We start from the raw sequence: 25,017 nt of genomic DNA on the forward strand, positions 1-25,017 counted from the left end.
CGACGTCTCGGCGAAGCGCGGCGACGTCGTCGTCGTCGGCGTCGTCGTCGTCGGCGACGACGTCCGTCGCCGCGCGTCCTCCGCGCGCGACGCGGAAGACGCCGCGGCCGCCGGCGCGCGCCGCGGCGCCGCNGCNGCCGCCGCCGCCGCCGCGCGAGCGACGAGGACGGCGACGGTGGCGGCGGCGGCCCCGCGACGCGCGCCGCCCGCCGCGACGTCTTCCGCGTCGCGCGCGGAGGACGCGCGGGGACGGACGTCGTCGCCGACGACGACGACGCCGACGACGACGACGTCGCCGCGCTTCGCCGAGACGTCGCCCGGCGCGCGCGACCCGATACGAACGCCACGAACCGAGACGCCGACGTTCTACCCCGCGTTCACGACGGGCGCGTACCACCTCCCCGGCCCGGTGCCTCGCGGCGAGATCGTCACCGTCGCGTTCGCGGCGTACGGCGCGACGCGCGTGCGCGCGACGTACCCCGCCGAGGCGACGCGCGAGGGCGCGACCGCGAAGTTTCCCGTAGTCGTCTGGTTCGCCGGCGCGCACAACGGATGCGATCACGCGGACAACGCGAAGACGTTGACCCACCTCGCGTCGCACGGGTTCATCGCGCTGTGCCCGATGCTGTTCGTCGAGCCGTACGTGGGCGACGAACGCGACGTCCTGGACGTCGCGCGTTGGGTCAGACGCGCGAACGAGGACGAGGACGGACGGTTTCGCGGCCGCGTCGGCGGCGTCGCCGCGGTCGGCTACTCCCTCGGCGGCGGGCGCGTGATTCGCGCGATGGAGACCGCGGAGAGGGACGCGGCGGGGGGTCTTTTCGCGGCGCCGGACGAGAGCAAGCGCGCGTCGAGCCTGTTCGACGCTGCGGTGACGCTCCAAGGCTGGAACGAAGGCCCAGGCTCCGGCGCGGACGTCCCGCTCCTCGTGCTCGTCGCCGCCGACGACGCCGTCGCCGGGGAGTGGTCCACGACGCAGTTCCCGATGTTCGCGCGCGCGACCGGCCCTAAGCTCATGGGCGTCGTCGCGGGAGGCGGGCACAACCTCGGGCCGCACTACTGGCACGGTTGGACGACGGCGTTTTTGTTGAGCGAAATGACGGGGGACGACGCCGCCGCCGCCGCGGCGTGGGGCGATCGCGACGACGAAAACGCCGAGCCGTTCGGCGCGCACCCGAACATGGAGAGCGCGTGGAGGTACGACCCGGAGCGCGCTGGAGACGACGCGGCGACGACGACGGCGCTGGAGGCGTTCGAGTGGGACCGGGACGACGGCGGCGGCGGCGCGCCCGGGCCCGGGGCGGGCGGATGGTTCGATGACCTGAGCGCGTGAGGCGACGCGAAGCGGGCGCGTTTCGTTTCGTCGGTCGGCGCGGGAACGTCTCCCTCGGCGTCCGTCCGTTCCACCAGCGTGAGAGAGACTACAGTATGAACATCACGCCGCGTCCATGAGAGCTAAGAGGTCGTCCTCGTCGTCGTCGTCGGCCGCCGCCGCCGCCTTCCCGCCCTTACGTGTACCCCCGCCGCCGCTATCGTTCACGCTAAAGGACTTCATGACGTCGGACAGACCGCTCGCTTTATCCGCCTCGCGCCGGGAGTCCGCGGAGATTTCTACGTAGTCCGACCGCGGGCGCGCCTTCCCCAGGAAGTTCGCGTCCCCCGACGCTCCCGCGCCGCCGCCGACGTCGCCGAAGCTCACGGCGCCGCCCAACCCCGGCCCGTCGCCGAACAGGTTCAGCTTGAAATCGTCCGACACCTTCGGCGGTTGGATCAACCCGAGGAGATGGTTCAGCTCCTTCGCGCCCTCCTTCCCCGCCTTCCTCGCCATCTCGTCCGCGTTCCCCTTGACGACCGTCTCGCTCCGCCGCAGCCTCTCCTCCGCGGCGGCCGCGCGCGCCTTCTCCTCCGCCGCCGCCTTCGCCGCGGCGGCGGCGTCCGCGTACGACGACGACGCCGACGCCAGCGGCGCCGGCGGTCGCGGCGCTTGCTTATCCTTCGAGTACGCGTTCCCTCCCAGCGGCACCCCCAACGTCGGCGGGTCCGCCATCATCTCGCCCTCCCAATTCGGCCCGACGCCGTACGGCGAGTCCGGGGACTTTGGCGTCGGGACGCAGAACGACCCGTCGGATTTCTGCACGCCCGCCTGAAGGAACAGCGACACCTTCACGCGGTAATCTTTGAGGTAGTCGTGCAGGTCCGCGCGAAGGTCGATCCACTCGTTCACCGTGAACCTCCCGTACACATCCCTGCACTTCGCCTCGAACGCGTCCAACAGCGCGATGACGCTCTCGTCGGTCAAGTACGACCGCACGGTGACGACGTGCGTCAACGTCACGTCCACGATCTGCGTCGGGGTGAGGCACTGCGTGAGCTGGTACTTGAACCCCATCGTCATGAGATCGAACAGCTTCCCCATGCTGCTCTCGCTCAGGCGCATGATCGACGCGTGCGCGAGCTTCGTGAAGACGTGCTTCAGGCTGCTCTCCGTGTACATCTCCTGCGGCCGGAACAGCTCGTCGACGAACGAGGCGTCGAACATCGCGCGGCTGACGTCGTCCAGGACCTTCACCGCCTTGTCCGGTTTGATGGACTGCGCGCGAAGGCGCTGCTCTAAGATGTACATCATCTCGCAGCCCATGTTGCATATCACGAGCGGGAGCGCGTGCATCGAGGGCGCCATCGCGTCGCTCGAGCGTCGCGTCGCGACCCGCAGCGCGCGCGCTTCGTCCCCGGCGATCGCGGACGACGACGTGCGCGCGCGTGGACTGCGCTCGGATCGTTCAAAAGCGCGGGCGAGTGCGAGTCGAGTCAACACAGAAAAAAACTGCCGAACGCGCGTTTCGATGTTCTTCTCCCACGGCACACGCCGCGAGGTCGCGTCCTCCTACGTCTACGTCTATCGCGCCGCCCTCCCGGAGCGCGTCGCTCGCCTCACTCCTTCTTCCCCTGCACCATGTCGTCCTCCGCGCGAAGGTACTCCCCCACGTCCGCCTGGTGAAACGCGACGATGGACGACGCGTCGAGTTTGCGGCAGTCCTGCGTGCTCTTCGCGGCGACGCCGAACCCGAGAGGCACGTCGGACATGCTGTAGACGACCACGCCCTGGTTCGCGGGCGTGTTCTCCGTGATCCTTCCCAATCCGGACTTCAGGAGGTGGTTGCCGTACAGGAAACTCATCTCCGAAGTCGGTTTCACCCACATCTGCGCGCATTTTAAAGCGGAAGGAAGGAGGGAGGGAGGGAGGGAGAGGCGGACGTCAGCGAGCGTCTCGGCGAGAGAACGTTTTTCTCTTCCAGTCGCTCGGAGGACGGGGGGAGGGATCCAGAATCCATCCGACGGGGAGAGAGAAAGAAGACGACGGCGCCCTCTGCACTGCTGTCGAGAGTGTCGTTCTCTTCACAGAATTTCAGGTTGAAGACTGAAATATCGCGTGTGACATCACCGGGCGCCGTCGTTCGTTCGTTCGCGCGGGACGAGACGAGACGGGACCGGGACCGGGACGCGCCTTGTGTTTCGCGTGCGCCGCGAGCAGATCCAACGCGCCGATCGTCAGGCGGAACTTATCGCTGTGCGTGAACTTCCCCACGCACACGCCCAGGGACACGAGCTGGTCCCTCGCGACGGAGACCGCGCGTTTCATGATGTCCTCGCGGACGTAGTACACGCGCTGCGAGGGCGGGTGGGTCGCGGAGGGGCGGCGCGGCGGCGGGTCAGCGGGTCGGCGGGCGCGGGTCCGGCGGCGTCGGCGGCGGGGACGGCCGGGGACGCGACGACGGCGCGGCTCAGTTGAAGAAATTCAACCATGATATCGTTTTGTGCTTCAGAGCCGAAGCGTTCAGAAGCGCGGATATTTCTTCCTCATCGCCGCGCGTGCGTCGTCGTCGCGTCGCGCGAGGGGGAGCGTTCGATCGCGGAAGCGAGCGAGAGCGATCGTCGAGAGCGCGAAGAATGACGACGACGGGGTTTCTTTCGTCGTTCCCTCGCGACGAGTTGGGGAGGACGAGCGCGTCGCGCGTCGCGCCGCGGCGACGCGTGCTCGAGCCCGCGCGCACCTTCTTGTGAAGACGGAAGCAGTGCGGCTGGTCCGCGCGGTCGACGATGTTCTTCAGGTTCTTCCCCACGAACTTGAACAGCTTCTCGAACACCTGCTGAATCTCGGATTCCTCGAGCGGACGCATCGCGCGCGACGGCGGCGGGCGAGAGCGCGCGCGGCGCGGCGACGCGGTCGACTCGACGACGACCTTCGCGCGGCGGGCGCGAGGATGACGCGGCGGTGAGACGCGCGCGGTATCGCCGTGCGCGACGAAGTGGCGGCGCGCGCGACGCGCGGCGCTCGAACGAGGCGGCGGGGCGGCGGCGGCGAAAACTCGCAGGCGCGTCGCGTCGGCGCCGACGGACGCGGACGACGACGCGACGGCTCGTCGACGCCGAGATCGGGCGGGCTCGCAGTGGGCTCGCAGTGTGGCACCGCGCGGGACACGCGGAGACACGAAGGAGACACGCCGCGCGCCGCGTCCGCAGTCGGAACGTCTCCAGGATGTCGAGCGGGATCGCGGGTGCGCGCGCGCGCTGCGAATCGCCGCGCGTCGCGCGCGATCCTTCCTCCCGTCGCGAGAATCGCGCTCGTCTCGTTTTTCCTCCCCGCGCGAACGATCGTTCGAACGATCGTCCACTCACCGTCCCTTCCCGTCACCCTTCACAGGCGGCCGCATCTCGTCCGCGGCGGGGTCTAACCTCTTAGGCCAGCAAGCGCAGGATCGGAACCAGGACGCGACGATCTACGTCGGCAACCTCGACCTCGCGGTGCGCGATCGATCCGTCGTCGTCGTCGTCGTCGTCGTCGTCGTCGCGATCCCTAGAAACCTCCCGTCCGATTCCTTTCCCTCTCGTCGCCGCCTCCGTCTCATCGCGCTCGATCTCACCCCCGCCGTCGCGTCGACAGTGCACGGAGGAGATTCTGTGGGAGGTGTTCGTCCAAGCCGGCCCGGTCGTGAACGTGTACGTCCCGAAGGACCGGGTGTCGAACGCGCACCAGGGATACGGGTTCGTGGAGTTCGCGAACGAAGAAGACGCCGACTACGTGCGCCGCTCGCCCCGTTCGGTTTCGATGCTCGCGTCGTCGTCGTTCGTTAGCATTTGGTCTCGAGCGGTGTCCCCGCCGACCGCGTCGCGATGAGGAAGAAATATCCGCGCTTCTGAACGCTTCGGCTCTGAAGCACAAAACGATATTATGGTTGAATTTCTTCAACTGAGCGACGCGCGGCGGGGCGGGGCGCGCGAGCTTCAATCCACTTCGACCGTCTTCCTTCTTCTTCGCACGCCCGCCCGCGCGCCCGCCTCGTCGGGATCCCATCCCTCACGACTCACCCACGGTTCTGTCGCCCGACACACGCCGCGATCTCGCGCAGGCGATCAAGGTTTTGAACATGATCAAACTCCACGGCAAGCCGGTTCGCGTGAACAAGGCGTCGCAGGATAAAAAATCAAACGACGTGGGCGCGAACTTGTTCGTCGGGAACCTCGACAGCGAGCTCGACGAGAAACTGCTGTACGACACTTTCAGCGCGTTCGGGGTCGTGATCACGACCCCGAAGATCATGCGCGACCCCGACAGCGGCAACTCGCGAGGGTTCGGATTCGTGTCCTACGACTCGTTCGAAGCCGCGGACGCCGCGATCGAGGCGATGAACGGGCAGTTTTTATGCAACCGACCGATATCCGTCACGTTCGCGTATAAGAAAGACACGCGCGGGGAGCGGCACGGCACGCCCGCGGAGCGCATGCTCGCGGCGAACATGGAGCGGAGCGTCGCGACGCACCGGCCGCACACCATGTTCAGCGCGGGGCCGGCGCAGCGGCCGGGGCCGGGGCCGGGCGCGCCGCCGCCGGGCGCGGGGCCGCCGGGGCCGCCGGGGATGGGGATGCCGCCGCCTCCGGGGATGATGGCCCCGCCGCCGGGGATGATGCCGCCGCCGATGGGGATGATGCCGCCGCCGCCGATGGGGATGATGCCGCCGCCGATGGGGATGATGCCCGGGCCGCCGCCGGGGATGATGCCGCCGCCGCCGGGGTTCGGCGCGCCGCCTCCCGGCATGATGATGCCGCCGCCGCCCGCGCCTCGGTGATGATAACGTGTTTAGGTGAAAGAGTGATGTATTTACAAAATTTAAGTAGCGCTTCATCGAGAACGCGCGCGCGACGTGCGTCCTCGTCAACTCGTATAATGCTCATCATATCGCGTCGCGGCGGCGGCGGTCGCGATCAGCGATTCCACTCCGGGGGGCTCCCGTACCCTTGCTGCTGCGCGCCGCCCCATTCTCCTCGCTGCTGCTGCTGCTGCTGACCGTACCCCTGCTGCTGCTGACCGTACCCCTGATCGTACTGCTGATCGTACTGCTGATTGTACTGCTGCTCGTCGTAGTACTGATCGTCGCCGTACCCTTCGCCCTGGCTCTCGTCGAACCGCATCGTCGCCGGGACGTCGTCTTGTTTGAAGATGTAAATCCCCACCGCGAGCGCGAGGAAGAACGCGCCCGCGGTAACGAGGCTGCCGTTCTTCGCCGCCCTCGGCGCCGGCAGCGCCGCCGCCTTCGACGGCGCGTACGACGAGTACGACGAGTACGAGGTCGACGACGACGACGACGACGACGGCGCGTACGACGACGACCGCCCGCCGGAGGAGGGCGTCGGTTTCGCGAACGCGGGGACCGCGGGCATCCGCCCCCCCGACGAGGGCCCCCTCGCCGCCGCGCCCGGGACGACGATCTGCTGCCCCGGGTAGATGACGTCCTTCCCGCCGAGGGCGTTGTAGTTCACGCGCTGGAGCTCTTCTAACGACACGTTCTGTTTCTGCGCGATCGACCAGAGGGACTCGCCTTTCTGGACGACGTAGACGCTCGGGCCGCCGCCGCGCGCGGCGGCGCGGACGCAGAGACGCGCGCCGCGGCGCGGCGTCGTCGTCGCCGCGCGAGAGGAAACGGCGACGCCTCTTGAGGCGCGCTTCGCGGTGAGCGCGACGCGTCGCGTAGGGTCCGAACACGACGATCCGCGCGCGGTGAGCCGAGGAGGAGCGCGAAGAAAAACAGAGAAGATTTTAAAGCGGTGTGCCAAGACGCGGAGAGGGCGGGGCGAGACGCGCGGGACGACGCGACGGGCGTGCCCCACCTCTTGAGCGTCGTGGCGCTGGTCGTGAGCGCGTTCATGACGACCGCGTGCGTGGACGGACCGATCGACGGCGTCGTTGCAATGAACCGAGCGGGCGCGCCAGCGATATTATTTTCGCGCCACTAGTTTCCGCGAGGTCGAGCCAGCTGGAGGGTCGGCTCCTGAGTGATGACCCTCTCGAGGTCGACCGAAGGGGCGCGCGCGCGCGAGCCACTGTCACGCGCGCCCCGCACGCACGCCGAGCGAAACCATGTCCGGTATCCTCCGATCCGCCGCTCCTCTGACGCGCCACTTGGGCCGCGTCAGCGCGATGCCCAAGGGCCCCATCGCGCGGCAGACGCGCGGGATGGCGTGTGCGTGCCCCGACGCGCCCGTCGCGAGCTTTTTTCCCACGACCGCGCGACGAGAGAGAGGCTGGCTTCTCGACGCGTCGCGCGCGGCGGCGGAGCGTCCGCCCGCGACCCGCGTCCGCGCCGCGCGCGATTCGTCCGCGGACCTCTCCGACGCGTCGGCGCCGCGCGTCGAGCTCGAACGAGCCGCCGACCCCGCTCGACGTCCGCGCGCGCGTCGCTGACGCCCGATTCGCTCTCCTCCTCCCCCCACCCATCGCAGCGGACCCTAACGCGCCCCCGAAGGTCGCGTACCCGTGGGTCGACCCGATGAACCCCGGGAACTGGAAGGAGGAACACGTGCGTTCGGTCCCCGCTCGCGTCGTCGTCGCGTCGCGTCGTCCGCGCGCGCGATCCCGCCCCGATCGAGGACTAGGGTTGCGACCATTTTCCGCGTCGATCGATCTCTCCTCTCGAGATGATGATTTGTTTTACTGACGCGTCGCGTCATCCCCTCTCTCGCTCTCGATCTCGCAGCTCGTGTTCACGATCCTCGGCGGTTGGGGCGTGGTGATTTTCGCCGCGAAGCAGGCGTTTTCTTGATCGACGAGACGTGCGCGCTGGGTCGTGGTTTAAGTGTAGCTTTGTGTATGTATATACAAGAAGAGGACCGGATGGATCTCTCCGAGAGCGCGTCGCTCGCTTCTCAGAACCGGTGCGACTTCGTCTGCAAGTCGGACACGACCCGCGTGGGGACGATCCTGAAGTGGAACACGACCCACTCAAACTTCGTGAACAGCCACCAGAAGATGAGATACGTGCTCAAGATTTGCACCCACGCGTATTTGCACAGCTCTAAGAACCCGGGGCGGTACAACACTTGCTGCGACGCCGGGATTCGAATCCGCGCTTGAAACGTAAAGTCCGGCGACTCCGCGGACATCCACACCGGATACTTGTAGTCGTAGTGCGTCGTCTCGTTCCGGGCGATGTACGCGTTCATCACCGTCGCGATCTGAAGCTCGGTCGCCTCCCTCATCTGCGTCACGAGCTCGCCGTGCTCCGCGAAGGGAAACACCGAGTAGTTGTAATCGTACCGGCTCGTGTCCGCCCTGATCGCGTCCATCTGCTCGAGCTTCAGGTACCCGTCCACGAACATCCCGCTCCCGGACGTCGGGCTCGACCCTTGGACGTACGCCATGGAGTTCATCGCCATCGTCACGGTCCCGGCGAGTTCGTAGTCGAACGCGAACAACGCCGTCACCTTCTTCACGCCGGCGAGGCCGGCGACGACGCACTCGATATCGATCAGATCGATCTTTCCGTCCGAGTTGACGTCTTGCTCGCTCGCGCTGATGTCCACGCTCGCGAGGTGCTTCGCGTGGAGCTGGTTCACCGACGCCATCGTGCTCCACACCCTGTACTTGGACGTCTGGTTCGTCTCGAAGATCATCAGCGCGTCGTACTTGAATCGCACGCTCGGCTGGACGATGTACGAGTGCGTCTTGACCCACAGACCGCCGACGGTGAGGCAGACGGTGAACGCGAGGACGAACGAGACGACTGTCGCGTCGGCGGGGAAGGGGAGAGAGGGAGGGAGGGGGGAGGGAGGGATGAGGGGCGAAGGGTCGGTCAGTCGACGGAATCGAGTCGCGGCGGACGGAGAACGAACGACGCGAGGGAGGGTCGTTGGTGACTTTATTTTTCAAATCGACGCGGCCCGCGGGGACGACGCGTCGCGAGGGCGACGACGAACGTTCCGGAGAGACGACGACGCGCGCGCGCGACGCGCGTGGACCGTCCCGATGGCGATATCGCGCGAGGGACGCGTCGTCGCGTGCGCGCGACGGGGACGCACTTATGCACAGCGGCCGGTACAGGAATCCGACCGAGAGATACGGCGCGTAGTGCCGCCTCGCGAACGGCTCCGTGTACACCTGCACCATGTTCGCTCTTCTCTACTCGAGTCTTCCCGCGGCTTCTTCCGCTCCGTTCGCGGTTCGCGTCCTTCGCGCGCGGAGGTGTGTGGCGCTCGCGTGGGCGTGCGACGGCGCGTCCGCGTGTGATGGAGGACCGCGGGCGCGCGAGATGTCGCTCCAAACGGACTCTTACCTTTTTCAAATCCGCGCGGTCGGCGATCGGTGAGACGGGCGGTCGCTCATCGATACACTCGTATGAGCGTTGACCCTCGGGACTGGATGAAAGCCGGGTCGTGTCAGGTCGCCTCGAAAACTCCACCGACCGAGTCCCTTCCCGTGCTCGACGCGCGCCTCGGGCCAGACCGCGCCGCGCCGCGCGCGCCGGGCGACGCGACGAGACGCGCGATGGCGCGAGCGCGCGCGCGTCGTCGGCGCGACGTCCGCGCGGTCGCAGTCGTCGTCGTCGGCCTCCTCGCCGCGCTCGCGTCTCCGCGCGCCGTCGCCGCGGCGGAGGCGGAGTCCGTCGCGTCCGTCGCGTCCGTCGCGCCGTCGCCCTCGGTCGCCGAGCTCGCGTGCGCGACCGCGAGGAACGGCACGATGTGGTGCGGCGACGCGTGCGCCGCGCGATGCGAGCTCGAGATCGAGTATCGCGTCCTCGACGTCACCGCGGTCGCGCCCGCGCCGTCCACCGCCGACGCGACGACGACGACGACGACGACGACGACCGAGTATCGCTTCGTCGTCGACTACGGGATACGGAACCACGGAGAGACGAACGACCTGAGCAGCTGGCAGACGTCTTGGGTCTTCGCCGCTAACGAGGGCATCCGCCGCGGCGACGACGGCGGGTGGATGACCGCGGTGAGCTCGGACGTCGGCATACTCGTGCAGCCCGGCGGCGTGGGCGGGCGGCCGACGCGCGTCGTCAACGCCTTCGGCGCGGGCGTCGTGCCCGCCGCCGGGGGGCACAAGACGTTCTCGTTCGCGGGGTACGGCGCGAGCGACGGCGGCGGCGGCGGCGACGGCGCGGCGTGGGAGCCGGGGGAGACGACGGAGGTGACGCTGAACGGCGCGCGGTGCGTCGCGCTCGTCGACGCGGCGGCGGCGGCGGCGGCGGCGGCGGCGGCGGCGGCGGCGGCGGCGGCGTGTCCGTCCGCGGCGTCGACGCGTCTTCATCGTCGGTTCTGCTGCGGGGAGGCGCTTCGCGTGGGGTCCACCGCCGGATCGCCGCCGCCGCCGCTCCCTTCGACGCCGCTCCCTTCTTCGACGGAGAAGACCGAGGGAGATGGCGAGGGAGACAACGCGTGGTGGGACGGATGGAAGCGGATGAACGACGAGAGCTCGTTCGCGGCTGTCATTCTCGCGTGCGCGGGCGCGTTCGCGTGCTGCTGCGGCGCCGTCGCGTGGAGCGTTCGAGCGCGAATACCCGTGGGGCCCGTCGTCGCGAGCGCGAGCGGCGGTGATGCCCGCGGTGATGCCCGCAGTAACGCTCGAAAACGCACGCTGTTGTTACCCGGCCAGAGCGTCGCGACCGCGGACGCGGACGCGCGCGGCGTCGTCCTCGCCGGCGGCGCGGACTGGCAGTGCTGGACCGTCGCGGGGGGCGCGCGAACCGTCGCGACCGCGTCGAAGCTGAGCTTTGACCGACCCGACGACGCGTACGCGACGCCGCCGTCGAGCCCCCCGCGCGCGCGCTACGCCACGGTGCCCCCCAGGGGACGGCCGAGGACGGCGGGCGCCGACGACGCGTCCGCCGCCGCGAGAGAGGAGGACCCGCGCGAGATCGACGAGATCGAGCTCGACGACATCGAGCTCGGCGCGTTGCTCGGCCGGGGCGCGTACGGCACCGTGCACCGCGGGTCGTGGCGTCGAGCGCGCGGCGGCGGCGACGAAGCAGAAGCAGAAGCAGAAGCAGAAGCAGAAGTCGTCGCCGTGAAGACGCTGCACGCGGTCGCGGGCGCGTCGGAGAGGGAGCTGCGTACGTTCGCGCGCGAGGTGGCGGTGTTGTCGCGGCTGAGCCATCCGTGCGTCGTTCGGCTGCTGGGCGCGTGCACGCGACCGCCGAGGGTGTGCATCGTCGAGGAGCTCATGCGCGGCGGGTCGCTGTACGACCGCATACACGGCCACGGCGGGGGCGGCGGCGGCGGAGGAAGCGACGGTTCGTGTCGCGGAGGAAGCGACGGTTCGTGTCGCGACGGCGACGGCGACGCGTTCGGCGACGGGAGAGGACGACGACTGACGTTCGTCGAGACGATGCGCGTCGCGTCGGACGTCGCCGCGGCGATGTCGTACCTCGCGCGCGAGAAGGTCGTGCACCGAGACTTGAAGTCGCACAACGTGCTCCTGACGTCCGCGCGCGGCGGCGGCGACGCGGCGAGCGACCATCGAACGACGCGAGGGGAGCGCGGGGACGGTCCCGAACGCGGGGTGTGGGCGAAAGTCGCGGACTTTGGCATCGCGCGCGCGAAGGGTCACACGATGCTGCAGACGACGCGTGGCGCCACCGCGAACGGAAAAGGCGACGCGGGCACGCCCGCGTACATGGCCCCCGAGCTCTTCCGCGGGGATAAATGCGACGAGAAATGCGACGTGTACAGCTTTGGCGTCGTGTTGTGGGAGTGCGTCACCGGGAGAGCGCCGTGGGCGTGGTTGTCGAACCAGATGCAGATCATCTTCGCCGTCGCCGTCGAGGGACGGCGGCTTCCGATGCGCGAAGGGGAGTGCCTCGCCAGCGAGTTGACGTCGCTGATGTTCGAGTGCTGGCGCGAGGAGCCGCGCGAGCGCCCGGCGTTTAGTCACATAGAGGAGCGCGTCGCGGCGATGCGAAGACGGCTGTCGAGTCTTTGACGCGGAGGCGGGCGGGCGCGGCGTCGAACAACTTACCCTCGCGATCCAAATAACATTACCCTCGCGTCGCTCGAGCGTCGAGTCGCGTCACAGCTCGTCCGCCCCCGCCGCAGCCTTCTTCGCTCTCTTCGCTTTCTTCCCCTTCTTGACGCCCTCCTTCCTCTTCACCCACAGACCGTTCTCCTTGGGCTCGTACACCTTCAAAAACTCCGGGGAGCCGATCGCGCCCGGATACGGCACCTGATCTTTGAACGGCGCCATCATCCCGACGAAGGAAGCCGTCTTCACGCTCTCGCGGTTGTGCTTGAACGCCTCGTCGTTCTTCAGGTCGTCCGCGCCGCGCAACGGCGGCCGCGCGCCCGCCGCCCACGACGCGTCCATCGTCTCCACCTTGCCGTCCCTCTCCATCTTCGTCGCGAACGAGAGGACGCGTTTGCCGACGCTCTCGGCGAGGCCCGTCGCGTTCGCGGCGGCGACGTCCTCGCTCAAGTCGTGGAACGCCGTCCCGAACAGCAGCGAGACCGGGTCGAAGTACGCGAAGTAGACTTGGTTCTTCGTCTCGAGCTTCTTCTTCGCGTGAGCGCGCCCGTCGTCGTCGCCGACGCCGAGCATGTGAAGCATCGCGACGAGCTCCTGCTCGGGAACGTTGAGGTGGAACAACGCGCCCGCGCCGTTGCGTTTAAGCGCGGCGCCCGCGGCGAGGAGCCCCCGCTCCACGGCCGCGTCGTCCATGTCGACCGAGTTTTCTTCCGTCGTCGCGAACATGATCTTCGGCCACTGGCTCTTGGCCGCGATGCGCGCGCGCTGGACCTCGTTCGCGTACCCGCGCTCTTCCGGGAACGGCGGGAACTTGAAGTAGTGCGGCTGCACGTTGACGAAGATCCAGGCGGTCAGGTTCGACGCCGCCCACGGGATCGACCCCGCGGTCGCGTCGCTTTCGTCCCCGTCCCGGTCGCGTCCGACCACCTTCAGCGGCATCGCCTGCCCTTGCGCTTTCCCGCGCACACGCGGGCGGACCTTCCCGTCGCTCAGGCCGTGGAACAGGTACATCTCGGGAGGCTCGCGGACGTTCGGATCGTACGTCTCCTCCGTCGTCGCGCGCGCCTCCGCGTAGAAGTGCACGTCGTCGAAGCCGTGCGCCGCGAACGTTCTCTCCGCGTCCTGGAAGATCGCGTACTCGGGCGTGGAGACGTCGTCCACGCGCGCGACGACCGCGAGCAGATCGCCCTCGGTCTGTGGAGTCGGGAGGAGGGGAGAGAGGGGGGGTTCCGGTCGTCGTCAGATCGAATCGAGATCGCGCGCGAGGGAGAGATGGGATGGAAATTCGTCCATCGATCGATCGACTCGCGGACGACGGCGGGGTCGGGGAGAGCGCGCCTCTTCGATGATCGCATCGAGCTCGTCCTGGTCCGAGATGATCTCCACCGCGACGACGGCGTGGACGAAGCACGCGAGGAGCGCGAGGAGCGCGAGGAGCGCGGGGCGGGGCGCGACGCGCGCCATTCTCTGTGCCGGGCCGACGCTTCGACGCGCGTCGAAAAATCCGACGGATCGATGCGATGTCCGACACGCAGCATGCCTCGCCGCGGGCTCCTCGACTTCCACTCCTCGACGCGCCGCGGCGCGGCGACTGGCGCGCGCTCCCCGAGGCGCGCGCGGCGAGGCGAGGCGACGAAAGATGTCGCCGGCGCCGCGGACACCCCGCGCGCCGCGACGACGCCATCCCGGCGCCGCCGCCCTCGCGCTGCTCGCCGTCGCGATCGCGACGCGCGCGAGATCTGCCTCCGCGCTCGCGTCGCCCGCGAACGCCGCCGCCGACGCGCGGCACCGCGTCCGACGCGCGTCCTCCCCGCGCCGCGAGTGGCACCCCGCCGCCGTCGCGGCGAGCGCGGAGTGGCGCGAAGACGAGGTCGGGCTCGGGACGCACGAGACGTGCGACACGTGCGCGCGATGTCTCCTCGATCCCGCCCCGCCGTCGTTTCGCAACCCGAACGCGCCGCGGGCGGACCCGAAGACCGGCCTCGTGCACTGCGAGAAGTGCCTGGGGTGCAACGTCATCTTATCGCGGATGAACGCGACGACGAGGATGAAGGGCGAGGACGTGAAGATCTTCACCGGCGCGTCCGGGGCGGCGGTCATGCGCGGCGTGACGGCGACGCGCGGCGACGTCTTCGTCAAGGCGTGGTGCGGCCTCGTGGGCGGGTACCGACAGACCCCGCTCAACGATCCCATACCGGAGGAGTGCCACGACGCCCCCGGCGAGATGGAGAAGGACGCGGAGATGGCGAAGTGCAAGAGGAAAGGCGGCGTGTTCGGGTACGGCGAGTGCAACTTCAAGTTTCTCAACGCGCTCGACGCGCTCGCGGCGGATGCCAATCTCTCCGCCGCGACGCCGAGGTCCTGGACGGATGAGATTCGGTCGTTCCTTCCCACCGCCCCGGACGACCCGTCGTCCTGGTCCAAGGTCGCGACGCGCGCGCAGCTGTACGAGGTCGTGGACGGGGTCTCCGTCGAGGCGTTCTACGCCCCCGGGATGACGCGGAAAGCGCTGGAGGTGACGAGGAGCGTGCCGCGGGAGGACGTCCTCCGGTGCGCGACGTTCGACTTGCTCTTCAGCGAGCAGGACCGGCACGGGCAGAACGTGTTCGTGTCTGAGACTGGTCGGCTGCGCGTGTTGGACAACGAGGGCGCGTTCGGGTCGGTGAACTCGATGTTCCTCCCCGGCGGTCAGAAGTTCGAGGTGTACAGGATCGGGTACGCGGCGGTGTGTTGCGGGAATTACCCCGGAGGCGCGGAGAAGAATTGTCCGGGGAAGATAGATCCCATCTCCGCGCCCGAGGTGCTCATGGACTACCGCTGCCACGTCCCGGGCGGGTTCGTAGGCACCGCGTTCCCGCCCGGCGTGGAGCCGTTCCTGCGACGCATAGACGCGATGACCGAGGACGAGGTGTTCGAACGCTACGGCATGAGTCACAGGGAGCACGCGGGGACGTTGAAGCGCCGCGTCGCGGACGCCGTCGACGGCGGCTTCGAACGCGCGCTCATGGCGGCGTACGCTCGGCAAGAGCCAGGCGACGGGATAAGGTACGGAAACGACTTCAGCTACGGGATAAACCCGGCGTGCTGCGGCGTCGGTCTCGAGCACTGCGCGGTGCGCGCGCCCGAGGAGACGGCGCGGTTGCCGAGGGAGGAGAGAGTCGCGAGGGCGGGGGAGGAGTACGAGCCTGGGCCGCTCGCGACGCGGCTGTGGCGCGGGCCGGTGCGAGGCGCGCTGCACGTGAAGAACGCGACGCACGGGAGGAAGTTGTTGCGCGGGGGGTACGCGTACGTGTAGTAGTCGGGGTAGCGCGCGACGATAGCGGGGCGGGAGGCGGCGGACAGCCTGCGCGTTTTAGGGTCCTTTTGAAAGGGAACGCGATCAAATGTTGAAACCGAGGTATGGGTGAAAAACGTTATGAGCTGATCGCACTATCTCAGCTCAGACGCTTTTCACGAGCCTCGTGTATCCATAAACCTACGTGTCGCTGTCGTCACACTCGCCGAGCGCATCTGGCGAGCGCACGGAGGATGACGACCGCGGCGCGGTCGTTCGCGGTCGCCCGCGCGGGCGCACGCGCGACCGTGTCCGCGAGCCGGCGCGTCGCGGCGGCCTCGAACCCGCGCGCGGCGCGGGAGCACGCCGCGCGCGTCCTCGGAATCGCGTCGACGAAAAGCGCGCGCGAGCGCGGCGCTCCTCGGCGCGCGTCCGCGCGCGCGCGCGCCTCCTCGGACGACGACGACGACGCGCAGACCGAAGCGGAGAAGCAGCGCCTCGCGCAGGGGGAGTTCGAGCGGCTGCGGAGCCTCCCCCTCGCGGACGAGGGCGCGAGAGAGAAGCTCGAGTCCGTGCAGGGCGTCGAGGGCGTCCCGCAAGCCATCATCGAGGCGGAGCGCAAGTCGAAACCCTTGCGACGGTACCGGCTCGCGTCGTACGCGCTCGCGTCGTGCGTCGCCGCCGCGCAGATGGTCGCGGTCATCCAGGCTGGCGTGGAAGCGTGGCCGGAGTGGCAGAGCGAGGCCCCGGTGAAGATATTCATGGACGTCGTCGTCATCATGTCCGGGTCGCTGCTGTGGCGCGTCGAGCTGCAGAATCGCGCGGAGAGTCTGAAGGCGATCTGGAAGAAGGCGGCGTTTCGCGAGGAGAGCCTCACGAGAGCGGAGGCGGGGTTGGGCGACACGCTGTGGACGTCGCGGATGCGGAAGCGGCAGAAAGGCGACACGTGAGCGACCGCGTCGCGTCGAGCGCGTAGGGGGCGGCGAGCGTGGGTAGCGTATTCGCGACGCTTCGACTATCGACGAGAAGGGCTGACTAAACGATCGATCGCTCTCGTCTCCGTTCCGTTCACGCGTCGGCTCGCGGAGGCGCGTCGTCTTCCTCCCCGCTCCCGCTCCTCCCCATCTCCTCCTCGACCGCGCGCGCCCGCGCTCGCATCGACTCCACGAGGCCGTCCACGCGCGACGACTCGACCCCCGTCGCGCGCAGCAGCTCCCCCGCGTCCCGAAACAGCGCCTCGCCGAAATCCGCCGACCCCGCGCCGAAAGGAGACGACCAGGACGGCGCGCGCTCCCCGCGCTCCCCGCGTCGACGGCCCCTCGCGGGGCTCCGCCGCGGGCTGCCGCCGGGACCGGTCTCGCCGTCGTCGCTGTCGCTGCGCTCGAACGTGTCGTCCGCCGCGTACGGGTCGTCCGAGAGCTCCTCCGCCGCGGTGAGGATCTCCTCCGCTGCGTCGACGCCGATGACCCGCTCCAACGTCCTCACCGCCTCGCGCGCCAACGCCGCGCCCGCGTCGTTCGGCGTCCCGTCCTTCCGGGAACGTCGTCCCGGCAGCACGTGCTGGACGAGGACGCCCAAGAACACGATGCACCGCTGCACGAGCTCGGTGGGCTCTTCCTCGCCGCCCTCGACGGCGAGCCACGGGACGAGGCGCTCGGCGACGACGCGGAGGCCGCCGCGCGCGACGAAATCGCGTTGCCGCGTCTCGCCGTCCGCGAGGAGCGCGAGCAACGCCTCGAGGGCTTCGCACTGGATCTCTTCCTGCGACGGCTGCCCGAACTCTGCGTTCGGGTCGGCGCACGTCCACCCGACCTGCATGTTCTTCGGGGTCTCGCCGTCTTTCGGAGGGCCGTCCGGATACCGTATCATGAACGGCGGCTCCCTCTTCTTTTTCTTCTTCTTCTTCTTCTTCTTCTTCTTCGTCTTCTCCGAAGCCTCGCCGTCGCCGTCGCCGTCGCCGTCGCCGTCTGCCTCCTCCTCCTCCTCGTCGTCGTCGTCCTCCTCCTTCTTGCCGTCGCCCCCGTTACCCGCCCACCCTCCGGTGTCGTTCCACCGCTTCAGCTCGCGCGCGATCGCCCCCGCGGTCGTCCCGGGGTCAGGGTCCGGGACGCCGTCGACGAGACACCGCAACAGCGCCTCCACGGCGCCGTGCTCGCCCGCGTCGTTTTTACTCCGCGGCGCCCATATCCAGATGCCACGTAGTAACCGCAGCGCCGCGAGCGTTTCCGCCCGCGTCGGCGGGTCCGCCAGCTCGTCGTTCGCGTACTTCACCGGGTCCTGTCGATTTTTTTGCTTCTCCGCGATGGCCCTCGCGCGAAAGGTGACGTCCAACACGTTTCGCACGTGGTCCGCGTCCGTGGTCGCGATCATCTCGCGAAAGATGTCCACGAGCCGCTCGTGATCCGCCTTCGTCCGAATCCCGGCGGCGTACCCGCTGGACAAGTCGTCGAGGACGTCGAGGAAGTCGTTGTACTCGTTCGCGCGAACGAAGCTGAGGTTCCTCCGCGCCGCCGCGCGCAGCTGCGCGAACGCGAGCCCCCACTGCTCCGCGTCCAACGTGCGGTCCAGCGCGTGCACGAGCGCTCGAAACCCCGGCTCCCACTCGTCCACGGACTCGGGCTCCTCCTCCGTGGTCTGATGCCACGGCCGGACGCCGTGCCCGCCGAGCTTGGGCTTGTACGGCGGCGGGTTGTCGACTTCCTCGGGGGGGGGCGTCGGCGGCGGGAACGGCGTCGTTCCCGCCATGACGACGCGACGTTCGCCGCCGCCGCCGCGCCTGCGCGTGGAGTGATGGACGCGACGAGAATGAGAGAGGGACGACTCGAAACGCGAGAGGGAGGGAGGGAGGGAGGAGGGAGGGGACGATCGCGATCGACGACGCGAGCGAACGACACAGCTGTGTAGGCACGTCGTCGTCGATTGGACGCGGTGCGATCGATTCCCGCTCGGATCAGCTTCGCCTTTACATGTCATGTGCGCGTTGGCGACACTTCCGGGCGGCACGCGAGCGCCGGCGCGTCTTCACGACGTCGATATCACCCCCGCTCGACCGCGCGACGAATGAGCGCGAGCCGAGTCTGCGGCGCCGTCTGTATGCTTCGACGGCACCGCGCGCTTTTCGTGGCTCGCGACGATCGCAGCGCGGCGCTGTCGCCCGCCTTTGCGCGACGCCGCGCCCACGGAAGCAGGGGCGGGCCGGAGAAACGGGCGGCCGCGCGGCCGCGGACGGGGGGTTCGCATCGACGACGATCCGAGGCCAACGCTCGCGCGCGCGAGCCCGGACGCCAACGCACGCTCAGACCTTTTACTAAAGAGACTCATCACCTCCGAGCGGGGAATCGAACCCGCCGCGACGACGACGCGCGGCGGAAAGAGGAGGCTGACGGGCGAGAAGAGGAAGGCGAGAAGAGACGCGCCTGCTCCGCCTCCGACGCGGTACGACGCGCGTGCCGCGCGCGTCTCGGTGTGCGTCGCGCGAGGAGGGGCGATCGCGCGCGGATGAAAATTCAATCTGATACTCGTCTTTGGGGTGTACAACAGAAACAAACGCTGCTAAACGCGGGAGGGACCCGCTCCGCCCTCTCGTCGCTCTTCGTCAATCCAAAACGTTCATGACGTAACTCCCGATCGCCGCGTCCTGCGCGCCGGTCCCCGTGAGGTCGCACACGATCAGCTCCTTCCCTTGCCGCCCCTTCTTGCTGCCGTTGATGATCTCCCCGAGCTCCGCGTGGACGTCCGACTCCTTCATGACGCCCGCGGCGACGGCGCTTCGGACCTCGCCGACGCGGACGCACTGCGCGGTGATGTCCGTGATGACCTTCGCTTTCTTCATCACCTCGGGCGGGATCTCGTTCTTCGTGGGCTGATCGGACCCGGACGCGATGATCGTCGCGTGCGGTTTCAACCACGCGAGGTCGAGGACCCACTCGCCGCCGGGAGTTTGCGTGAAGACGACGTCCGCGTTTCGCACCGCCTCCTCCGCGGAGTCGCACGCTTTGAAGTCGTACCCGAGCTCCTTCTGCATCTTGTCGCAGAACGCCGTCGCCTTGTCGATGTTCCTGGAGTATCCGTACCCTTGCTCGAACCCGTACACGGTCGCCGTGGAGCGCGCCATGGACTCCGCGATGACGCCCGTGCCGATGAACGCGACGGACTTGGCGCCCTTCACCGCGAGATGCTTGACGCACACGGCGCCCGCCGCGCCCGTGCGCATGTCCGTGAGGTAGCGGTTCTCGTGAAGGACCGCCTTCGGGCCGCCGTTCGTGGCGTCGCAGACGACGAACACGCCGCTGCCCGCGGGAAGGCCTTTCTCGACGTTCTTGTAGAAGCTCACGCACGCGAGCTTTACCGTCCACGTCGGCGCGCCTTCGATGTATCCGCCCTTGATGTGGCAGTCCCCGGGGCCGGCGGCGGCGGTTTCCGCGATCCCGATGTGCATCGGGAGCGGGACGTCGACTTTCCCTTTCGCGAGCTCCGCGAACGCGGCCTCGACGGACTCCGTGAGCTCCTTGTTCGGCTTCACCTTCGACACGATCGTGTCGTAATCGTACAGTTTCGGCGCGGGCAGGCGCGGCTTCGAAGGGTCCGCGTTGGCGGCTTCGCCCGGGCGGACGCCGTCGAGGACTTCCATGACGTAGCTCCCGATCGCGGCGTCTTGCGCGCCCGTGCCGGTGAGGTCGCACACGATCCTCTCGTTCCCGACGCGGCCTTCGCGCTCGCCGGAGATGATCTGACCAATCTCCGCGTGGACGTTCGCCTCGGTCATGAGCCCGGCTTCGATCGCGGATCGAAGCTCGCCGACGCGGCTGCACTGCGCGGTGATGTCCGTGACAACCTTGGCGTTCATCAAAATCTCCGGCGGGATCTCGTTCTTCGTGGGCTGATCGGACCCGGACGCGATGATCGTCGCGTGCGGTCGGAGCCACTGCTCTTCGAGGACCCACTCCCCGCCGGGGGTTTGCGTGAAGACGACGTCCGCGTTTCGCACCGCGTCCTCAGCCGTCGCGCACGCGTAAAACGGGTACCCGAGCTCCTTCGTCATCTTCTTGCAGAAGCTGCTGCTCTTCTGCGGCGAGCGCGCGTACGCGAACGCTTCTTCGAACCCGTGCACGGTCGCCGTGGCTTTCGCCATCGCCTCGGCGATGACGCCCGTGCCGATGAACGCGACGGACTTGGCGTCGGGGGCGAGATGCTTGACGCACACGGCGCCCGCCGCGCCCGTGCGCATGTCCGTGAGGTAGCGGTTCTCGTGAAGGACCGCCTTCGGGCCGCCGTTCGTGGCGTCGCAGACGACGAACACGCCGCTGCCCGCGGGAAGGCCTTTCTCGACGTTCTTGTAGAAGCTCACGCACGCGAGCTTTACCGTCCACGTCGGCGCGCCTTCGATGTATCCGCCCTTGATGTGGCAGTCCCCGGGGCCGGCGGCGGCGGTTTCCGCGATCCCGATGTGCATCGGGAGCGGGACATCGACTTTCCCTTTCGCGAGCTCCGCGAACGCGGCCTCGACGGCTTCGACCAACGCCCTCGCGGGCTTGACGTTGTTCACGATCGTGTCGTAGTCGTACAACACCGGCGCGGGGAGCCTCTGCGGCCCAGAGCTCGGCTTCGCGACGTCGGCGGCGTTGGCGGAGGTCGGAAACGAAATCGGAGACGACATCGGCGCCGCCGCGGTGTTCGTCAGCGCGCTCTTCGGCCGCGTGAAGTCAACCTTGTACCTCGCGGAGAGTTCTTCGTAGAGCGTGTCCGCCATCGCGATGCCGGTCAGCTCGCACGTCACGTCGACTTGGACGCTGTGCGAGTCCTCCTGAAGCCAAGCTCTCTCGTGGTTGATTTGTTTGATTGACGCGCCGACCTCCGCGATGACCGCGGTGAGGCCGGCGATCCCGCCCGGGCGGTCCGGAACGACGACGGAAAACCGACACAGGCGGCCGTCGTTCACGAGTCCGCGCTCGAGCGTGTTCCCGAGCGTGTTCGTGTCGATGTTCCCGCCGCACAACAGGACGACGACGGTCTTCCCTTCGAGCTCCGGAAGCTTCCCCGCGAGACACGCGGCCATACCCGCGGCGCCCGCGCCCTCTTGCACGAGCTTCTCGCACTCCACGAGCCTCAACAACCCGACGGAGATGTCCCTCTCGCTGACGGTGACGAGCTTGTCGACGCGCGGGCGGCACACCTCGAACGACCGCGGGCCCACGGTGGGAACCGCTAGGCCGTCCGCGAGCGTCGGGCCGGGCATGTCGAACTTGACCACCTTACCCGCGGCGAACGCCGCCGCCATCGAGGGGCACCGATCCGGTTCGACGCCGATGACCATGACGTTCGGGTTGATCGTCTTCACCGCGAGCGCGACGCCGGCGATGAGCCCGCCGCCGCCGACGGGGACGACGATCGCGTCCACGTCTTTGATGTCCTCGAGAATCTCGAGGCCGACGCTCCCGGCGCCGGCGATGATGTTGAAGTCGTCGAACCCGTTGATGTACTTCATCCCTTGGTTCTCCACGAATCGCTTCGCCGCGAGCGCGGCGTCCGCGATGGAGTCGCCCTCTAAGATGACGTTCGCGCCCAACGCGCGACACTTCGAAATCTTCGTGAGAGGCGCGATGGAGGGCATGAGCACGGTCACCGGAATGCCGAGATCCTTCCCGTGATACGCCAACGCGAGCGCGTGATTGCCGGCGCTCGCGGCGACGACGCCTCTCGCCCTCTGCGCCTCGTCGAGCGCGAGCAGAGCGTTCCTCGCGCCGCGCTCTTTGAACGACCCGGTCGCTTGCTCCCACTCGTGCTTGATGAGGATGTTCATCCCCGTGATCGCGCTGAGGGACTTGGACTTGGTGCAGCGCGAGCGCACGACGCCGGAGCGAATTCGGAAGTGCGCGGTGGAGACGTCCTCGAAGATGGGGAGATCTTGCCCGTTCACCACCTGCCGCGGAACCTGCGGGCACTCCTGCGTCATCGGGTCGCAGTACTCCGCGTCCGCGTCGGCGGACGTCACGCCTGCTGGCGGGGTGTTGTCTTGGATCGCCGCGCGCGGCGCGGCGCGACGCGCCGCGCCCGCGTGATGGCGTTGTTTTCGCGACAGCGCGCTCGGCGAGCGCGCGAGCGGGCGCGCGCTCATCGGCGTGCCGCGCATCGCGCCGGCGACCCCGGACGACATCGTGACTGACGGCGCCTGCGTGGGGCGTGAACGCGCGACGCGCGGGGTCGGTCAGGTCGGGGAACGCGACGGCGCGCGCGCGACGAGATCCTCGCGACGCGTCGAGAGCGTGACTAGACGAGGAAGATGGTGCGCGCGTGTCTGTTTCGAGATAAGATGTCCGCGGACTCGGACGCGCGCGCGCGCACCGTGCGATACCGCGCTGGCGAGGTGGATTCCGTGAAGACTCGCGTCTGTCGCGTGCGTGCGCGCGTGCGGAGGGCGCGAGTGCGTGCGCGCGCGAGAGTGCGGCGGGGACGCGCGCGCGACCTTTCCGCGACCGAACGATTGTTACGCGTCGCGTGCATCGAGCCAAAATTAAACGGTCGTTGCTGAGTTGTTCCTATCAAATCCAGGCAAGGGTGCCGTGCTTCAGGCTCGCGGCGCGATCAGATTTACCCCGACCCAGCCAAGCGCGCTAGCCGACGGGAAAAACCGACGCCGACGAAACTCCGCCCGCCCGCCCGTCTCCCGCGCGAATCCCTCACTCCTTCTTCGGAATCTTCGGCATCTGCCGCCCCGTCGGCGGCGACACGTCCGTGAACTTCCCCGCCCGATGCGTCTCGCGCTCCCGCGCGGCGACGTATATTCTCTGGATCGCCTCCGCGTTGACGACCCCTTTGATGGACACGCACCTGGCGCCGCCGTGCTCGTCGCCGTCGTCCATCGAATACGCCTCCTCGCCGCCGTTCTCGCTGATATCGGTCAACGCGCTCGTGTCGATCTGCAGGACGTAGAAGTATCCCGCGCGCTCCGCGTAGTGCGCGTTCGCGTGCGCGAGGAGGTCGTCGGGGTTCATGAACGCCTCGACGGCGCCGACGTGATGGAAATCTTCCGAGACGTACGCGTCCTGCCCGCGTCCGATGGGGAGCTGGCCTTGGAAGAACTGCGCGGGGGTGAGGTGGAACAGCGTGTGTCCCTTCGGCGCGGTGTCCTCCCACTTGCCGTACACGCCGCGGTGGACGCGCACGCGGCGGAAGAGCTCGTCGTCCGGGAGGCCGACCTGCACGGAGCGGGGAGACGGACGACGACGACGTCAGTCGGACGACGCGCGCGACGGACGGCAAATGACGGACGCAGGAGGACGAGCGACGGACGCGCGTCGTCGCGCGCGACGCGACGCGACGCGACGCGACGCGCGAGGGAGGGAGGAAGCGCGCGCGGAGGCGAAAGGATCGAGCGAAGCGCGCGCCATGGCGGGATCCATGAGGCACTGCATCGCGTCTCGTCCCGCGTGCGGTCGCAGCGCGCGCGCGCGACGGACACTGTCATCTCGCCGGGCGGGAGACGAAGCGTTACGCCGAACGCTCGCGCGCGCTCGGAGCTGGGAAACGAGGAGAGTGGAAAAAAACCGCGCCGACGACGACGTTCGACCGATCGAACGATCGACCGAAACGCCGCGGGCGCGTCCGTTCCAACGCCTAAAGAGCTACCACTACTACGCTAACCGACCGTGAACTTCAGACACCGCGTCTCCGCGTGCACGGCGTTGCACTTCTTCCCGCAAAACTTCATCCCGCACCGCGCGCAGCTGTACTTGGACACGAACCCGCACACGCTGCAAAACTTCCTCGGCGCGGACGTCCTCCCCGGCGCCGCGGCGGCGGTGAGATACGTCGGTATCGACGCCGGCACGCGGTCTAACATCGCGACGTCGAGCGCGCCGGCGAACGACCGCGGCCCTCGCTTCGCTTGCGCGGCGCCGCGCGTCTTTCGCTTCCCCGCGGACGACGCGAGCCCCCCTTTGCTTCCCTTTTTCTTCAGGACGACGCCCACCGCGTCCGCCTCCTCGAGTTCGTACTCGCTGTCGCTGCCGGCGCCGTCCTCCGCGTCCGCGTTGTCGTTCTCGAGCGCGTCGAGCCGAGCCGCGGCGACCTGCGCGCGCGGAGGGGAGGGACGTCAGGAGGAGGGCGAAGACGGATCGAACGATCGATCGGGGACGAGTCGACGAGGGCGGAAAAGAAGGGTTCCGCGCGATCGACGACGCGCGGGCACGCGACGCGGCGCGCGCGCGTCGAGGGCGGGTCGACGCGATCGCGCGGCGCTCTCACCTGTCTGCGCGTGTCCTCGTCCACGCGCTTGAGCGCCTTGGCCACGGTCTTCACGCGCGTGGACTTTCGTTCCGACATCGCGCGCGCGCGCGCCGCAGTGGCCGACGCGAGGCGGGGACGGCTGTCTGGCTGTCTGGCTGGTGCGCTGGAGGGGAACAGAACCGCAGCGGTCGTCGGTCGCGGCGAGAAATCGATCAAAAAA

At 68.6% G+C, this 25,017-nt stretch overlaps 13 protein-coding genes across 13 annotated transcripts; 4 read left to right on the forward strand and 9 right to left on the reverse strand.

Moving 5' to 3' along the window:
* Nucleotides 1-2,104: 2,104 nt before the first annotated feature.
* On the reverse strand, nt 2,105-2,680 carry MICPUCDRAFT_14939 (uncharacterized protein; the record flags this gene model as incomplete). The annotated part of the gene is made up of 1 exon (XM_003057313.1): nt 2,105-2,680. A coding segment is annotated over one exon (576 nt), but the record flags the coding sequence as incomplete, so codon positions are not given.
* Nucleotides 2,681-2,822: 142 nt separating this feature from the next.
* Nucleotides 2,823-4,296, reverse strand: MICPUCDRAFT_32422 (uncharacterized protein). The gene is made up of 3 exons (XM_003057314.1): nt 4,053-4,296; nt 3,506-3,667; nt 2,823-3,201 (listed from the first exon to the last, which is right to left on the reverse strand). Exons 1-3 carry the CDS (start codon nt 4,176-4,178, stop codon nt 2,932-2,934), a joined length of 558 nt encoding a protein of 185 aa, XP_003057360.1. The 5' UTR covers nt 4,179-4,296; the 3' UTR covers nt 2,823-2,931.
* Nucleotides 4,297-4,749: 453 nt separating this feature from the next.
* On the forward strand, nt 4,750-6,125 carry MICPUCDRAFT_15496 (uncharacterized protein; the record flags this gene model as incomplete). The annotated part of the gene is made up of 3 exons (XM_003056846.1): nt 4,750-4,803; nt 4,943-5,080; nt 5,409-6,125. Coding segments are annotated over 3 exons (909 nt in total), but the record flags the coding sequence as incomplete, so codon positions are not given.
* Nucleotides 6,126-6,261: 136 nt separating this feature from the next.
* On the reverse strand, nt 6,262-7,228 carry MICPUCDRAFT_62412 (uncharacterized protein; the record flags this gene model as incomplete). Its single annotated transcript, XM_003057315.1, has 2 exons — nt 7,165-7,228; nt 6,262-7,018 (listed from the first exon to the last, which is right to left on the reverse strand). Exons 1-2 carry the CDS (start codon nt 7,200-7,202, stop codon nt 6,262-6,264), a joined length of 795 nt encoding a protein of 264 aa, XP_003057361.1. The 5' UTR covers nt 7,203-7,228.
* Nucleotides 7,229-8,128: 900 nt separating this feature from the next.
* MICPUCDRAFT_56445 (uncharacterized protein) lies at nt 8,129-9,546 on the reverse strand. The gene is made up of 2 exons (XM_003057316.1): nt 9,352-9,546; nt 8,129-9,056 (listed from the first exon to the last, which is right to left on the reverse strand). The coding sequence occupies exons 1-2, from the start codon at nt 9,437-9,439 to the stop codon at nt 8,200-8,202; spliced, it is 945 nt and encodes a 314-aa protein (XP_003057362.1). The 5' UTR covers nt 9,440-9,546; the 3' UTR covers nt 8,129-8,199.
* A 1,654-nt stretch (nt 9,547-11,200) lies between these two features.
* Nucleotides 11,201-12,235, forward strand: MICPUCDRAFT_5873 (uncharacterized protein; the record flags this gene model as incomplete). Its single annotated transcript, XM_003056847.1, has 4 exons — nt 11,201-11,279; nt 11,322-11,570; nt 11,640-11,749; nt 11,816-12,235. Coding segments are annotated over 4 exons (858 nt in total), but the record flags the coding sequence as incomplete, so codon positions are not given.
* A 111-nt stretch (nt 12,236-12,346) lies between these two features.
* On the reverse strand, nt 12,347-13,762 carry MICPUCDRAFT_56447 (uncharacterized protein; the record flags this gene model as incomplete). The annotated part of the gene is made up of 2 exons (XM_003057317.1): nt 12,347-13,492; nt 13,604-13,762. 2 exons carry the CDS (start codon nt 13,760-13,762, stop codon nt 12,347-12,349), a joined length of 1,305 nt encoding a protein of 434 aa, XP_003057363.1.
* Nucleotides 13,763-13,937: 175 nt separating this feature from the next.
* Nucleotides 13,938-15,593, forward strand: MICPUCDRAFT_56448 (uncharacterized protein; the record flags this gene model as incomplete). Its single annotated transcript, XM_003056848.1, has 1 exon — nt 13,938-15,593. One exon carries the CDS (start codon nt 13,938-13,940, stop codon nt 15,591-15,593), a length of 1,656 nt encoding a protein of 551 aa, XP_003056894.1.
* Nucleotides 15,594-15,801: 208 nt separating this feature from the next.
* Nucleotides 15,802-17,973, forward strand: MICPUCDRAFT_46766 (uncharacterized protein; the record flags this gene model as incomplete). The annotated part of the gene is made up of 2 exons (XM_003056849.1): nt 15,802-16,518; nt 16,806-17,973. The coding sequence occupies exons 1-2, from the start codon at nt 15,827-15,829 to the stop codon at nt 17,971-17,973; spliced, it is 1,860 nt and encodes a 619-aa protein (XP_003056895.1). The 5' UTR covers nt 15,802-15,826.
* Nucleotides 17,974-19,079: 1,106 nt separating this feature from the next.
* On the reverse strand, nt 19,080-20,229 carry MICPUCDRAFT_37390 (uncharacterized protein). Its single transcript, XM_003057318.1, has one exon. It carries the CDS (start codon nt 20,200-20,202, stop codon nt 19,168-19,170), a length of 1,035 nt encoding a protein of 344 aa, XP_003057364.1. The 5' UTR covers nt 20,203-20,229; the 3' UTR covers nt 19,080-19,167.
* Nucleotides 20,197-21,228, reverse strand: MICPUCDRAFT_14803 (uncharacterized protein; the record flags this gene model as incomplete). The annotated part of the gene is made up of 1 exon (XM_003057319.1): nt 20,197-21,228. A coding segment is annotated over one exon (1,032 nt), but the record flags the coding sequence as incomplete, so codon positions are not given.
* A 51-nt stretch (nt 21,229-21,279) lies between these two features.
* On the reverse strand, nt 21,280-22,524 carry MICPUCDRAFT_14650 (uncharacterized protein; the record flags this gene model as incomplete). The annotated part of the gene is made up of 1 exon (XM_003057320.1): nt 21,280-22,524. A coding segment is annotated over one exon (1,245 nt), but the record flags the coding sequence as incomplete, so codon positions are not given.
* A 724-nt stretch (nt 22,525-23,248) lies between these two features.
* On the reverse strand, nt 23,249-24,893 carry MICPUCDRAFT_56452 (uncharacterized protein; the record flags this gene model as incomplete). Its single annotated transcript, XM_003057321.1, has 3 exons — nt 23,249-23,767; nt 24,217-24,639; nt 24,816-24,893. 3 exons carry the CDS (start codon nt 24,891-24,893, stop codon nt 23,249-23,251), a joined length of 1,020 nt encoding a protein of 339 aa, XP_003057367.1.
* Between the last annotated feature and the right edge of the window lie 124 nt (nt 24,894-25,017).

Source organism: Micromonas pusilla, assembly GCF_000151265.4.
Source record: "Micromonas pusilla CCMP1545 genomic scaffold MICPUCscaffold_3, whole genome shotgun sequence".
Taxonomy (NCBI): Eukaryota; Viridiplantae; Chlorophyta; class Mamiellophyceae; order Mamiellales; family Mamiellaceae; genus Micromonas; species Micromonas pusilla.